Source organism: Anarrhichthys ocellatus, unplaced genomic scaffold (genome assembly GCF_004355925.1).
Source record: "Anarrhichthys ocellatus isolate YVR2014 unplaced genomic scaffold, GSC_Weel_1.0 scaffold2539, whole genome shotgun sequence".
Lineage (NCBI taxonomy): Eukaryota > Metazoa > Chordata > Actinopteri > Perciformes > Anarhichadidae > Anarrhichthys > Anarrhichthys ocellatus.
The window spans coordinates 1-3,568 of NW_022282513.1; the positions used below are offsets into that span (position 1 = coordinate 1).

Below are 3,568 nucleotides of genomic sequence, written 5' to 3' on the forward strand. Positions count from 1 at the left end.
CCTTTAGAAACATAGTTTGTAGTGAGCATAAAGTGTATATTGGTAAGTGCTGTTATATATTGTATTTTCAAAGATTTGCGTATTAATTTGTCAGAAAAACGAATGTTTAGCTCTGTGATAATGATAATAAATAAGAGGCACAACCTGAGGTTTGGTACAACATCACTAACAGGGGGGACCATCTGATGAAGCAGCACATTGCCAACCAACCCCCCAAACCCTGCACAGGTCTATCACTGTTGTAACTCCTACAGCGCATTCAGCTCCCACCTGTTCACCATGTCGTGACAGACGGCTCCGTTCCGGCAGGGCTCACTGGCGCACTCGTCCACGTCGACCTCGCAGTCGGCGCCGTCGAACCCGGGGAGACACTCACAGGAGTACGCGGCGATCAGGTCGCGGCAGGTGGCCCCGTTGTGACAGGGGCCGGACCCGCACTCATCGATCTCGGTTTCACAGTTGACTCCTTGTGTGTGTGTGTGTGTGTGGGGGGGGGGGGACAAGAACAACTTGTAATGAGAAAGAGACATGTGAAAAGTGATGATGGTGATAGTGATGATGGAATGAAGCTGCAGTTTATAGCCAAATGATCGGTCACATTTTTTTTGTCCATATCATCAATGTCTGTGTCAGTCTGTCTATTCTGGTCTCCAGATACCAGCGGTGATAAAAAGCCCGTCTTTACATTCTCCAAACAAAGTGATAGCGTGCCGGCGGAATGCAGCGGTGCCGATCCACTCCACTGCTCGCAGATAACACGGAGCTCCTCTGACACAGAGCAGGCTCGTGGAGAAGAGAGGGGAGTGCAAGAAAAAGCAAGACGGGAGTGTTTCTTCTCACTCTGCACGGAGAGGTTATCTGACCCGCAGATAAGACGTCTGACTAGCAGCATCTCACGGCACACTTAAAATACTCCCCATGCCCAGTTTATCGGGAACAAACGGAACACTTTGGAAACAACAAATGGTTGCGAGGAACACGGAGTAGAAAAACAAATAAAACGCTGTCAGCGAACAGAACGTCCCTGTCTCGGCTCAAATACGTGTTGCTCGAGGAGATGATTAATGATGACATAATATTAAACATCTACACTCACAGCTCCAAACACGCACGCAGGAGGCTGAGGCAATATGGAGTTATATTACTGTGCACTCAAAATATTTATTTAGAACTGTTGTTTTTGTTATGAATACTTTCACACAGCGTCGTAAAAAGCATCGCTTTCGCATTCAAAATGAAGGCGTCAACCAATCACGCTGTGCAGAATGTGCATATTCAAAATGTGTACTATATTGTACAACAACAATGCTCAATGGTCCGAACCAAGACAGTCATCTTTATTACTCCTTTCAGACCAGATCCACTCCTTCTGTTCTTACCTTTCACAATAAAAACCCTAGACATGTAATATTGACAAGAAAGTATTTTGTGTTGTTTATTCATCACGCCAACATTGTGTAGAGGCCTTCTGGCCGTAGTTACACTTGTCCTCTCAATGCAACTATTGTGATTGGATGTGCCAGATCAGAACTCAGCTGCGTCCGCATATGTGTGTCCACACTTCGCGCCCTTGATGCGACCTGCCTGATCAGATGGTGATCGAATATACTTTCGTGGAGTGGCTTGGGAAAACCTTTAACTAACAAGCAGCTCCCCCCCCCCCCCCCCCCCTGTTGGAAAGTTAAATCGAGGGTTTTGCTGTCGTGAGATTAAACGAGGTAAACGGCAAACAAGAGACTGAAGAGAAGAGGCTGTTGACAACGTCCCTGACAGGCTTTCTTCGGGGTGATCTCGTGAGGACACGTTCCCCTATACTGATGTGTTGTACAGAGGGTACCGACCGAAAGGGGACTGCCTTCACTGCAACATTGTACTTCCTGTCTACATACCCCAAAGCCACCAAATTGTGGCAATGTAAATTACAAAATGCAAACAGCAACAGTTGACGGATAACTGTATGTTTGAAATGTGAAAGGACATCTGCCAAAAATGTGTGTGTGTGTGTGTGTGTGTGTGTGTGTGTGTGTGTGTGTGTGTGTGTGTGTGTGTGTGTGTGTGTGTGTGTGTGTACATTTGGATGTACCTGCAAAGCCCTCCAGGCACTCGCACTCATAGTGGTCCTTCTCATTGATGCAGGTGCCGTTGTTCTCACAGGGCCGTGAGGCACACTCGTTGATGTCGATCTCGCAGGTGTAACCCTGAAAACCTGGCACACAGAAGCAGTGGAACTCTGCCACTCCGTCCATGCAGATGGCCCCGTTCTGACAGGGCTCTGACGAGCACTCGTTGACGTCCTCCTCGCAGGCCTTCCCTTCGAACCCCGGCACACAGCGGCATTCGAAGCCCTCCGGTCGTAACACGCAGGTTCCGTTGTTACTGCAGGGTTCGTCAACGCAGTCGGTCACGTGCGTCCTGCAGCCCAATCCCCCGTACCCAGCGGGACACCTGCAGAAGTATCCGTTCGGCTGGTCCACGCACAGGGAGCGGGGTTCGGAGCACGGGTTGCTCTGACACTCGTCCACCTCCTCCGTGCAGTTGTCCCCCGTGAGACCGTCCGGGCAGATGCAGTGGTACTCCGCGGTGCCAGTGGTGCTGGTGCAGTCCTCACACGGTGCAAAGGAGCAGGCGTCATAGAGCTCTTCGCAGTTTTTGCCCATGTGTAGGACCCCCTCTCGGGCACAGATGCAGGCGTAATCATCCATGTCGTCCACGCAGGTAGCTCCATTCTGGCAGGGTGCAGACAGACATTTGTCCGAAGTGGCTGTGCAGAACGTTCCTAATAAAAGCAAACGGAATGTTATGCTGAGGACTACTTAATGCATTTAAGAACAATATGTGTGTATTACAGAGTAGTGTTTCCTGAAGGAGTCCCGGGATAAATCAGAAGTTGTCATTGTTACTGGCAGACTCAGGACTCCATTTGCCCACACATGTGCAAGAGTGTTACAGGAAACAATGCATGTATGTACTCCATCATTACTGTTCATAGTCCACTCTCATATACTGATCACTCTTCTACAGCTGCACCAGATCTGAATGTGTGAAGTCACTGCCAACATTTCCCACAGCTGCTGCTTCCAACACGTTCTCACTCCCAACTCGTCAAATACCGACGGCCTACGCTTCAAACTATATGCAAAGTGTCCTCATACAGCGGTGAGTATGATATCCTACAAAAAAGTTCCTGCTCGTGTTTCGTGTGTTTTACCAGGTTTAGGAATTGATGCTGAAATACTTGGTTACAAATACACTGAAAAAAAGCCCGGTGCATCTCATAGTTCATCGAGGCACTGACGTTTGTAATTAAAGATGGGATTGAGAATGAACGAGTAGCTTTAAAGTCAAAAGTCAAAGACCTTTATTTGACCCAATTGGTTCTGCTGTAGCATTAAAAAACAAACAAAAGCAACAACTTAAAACATAAAAAACAGACATATTTAGACACATGTAATACAAGAGAGAAAGGTGAACACATGAACCTAAAGAGTTACAAAATTAGTGAAAAAAGAACAACCACGTCAACCAGGAATGAAACCACGAAGATCAAAGGGTTATGACGCTGTAATTA

General features: G+C 47.6%; 1 protein-coding gene across 1 annotated transcript; it reads right to left on the reverse strand.

Moving 5' to 3' along the window:
- Window positions 1-270: 270 nt before the first annotated feature.
- LOC116378405 (fibropellin-1-like) lies at window positions 271-2,769 on the reverse strand (the record flags this gene model as incomplete). The annotated part of the gene is made up of 2 exons (XM_031840278.1): window positions 2,084-2,769; window positions 271-466 (listed from the first exon to the last, which is right to left on the reverse strand). Coding segments are annotated over exons 1-2 (815 nt in total), but the record flags the coding sequence as incomplete, so codon positions are not given.
- Window positions 2,770-3,568: the final 799 nt, after the last annotated feature.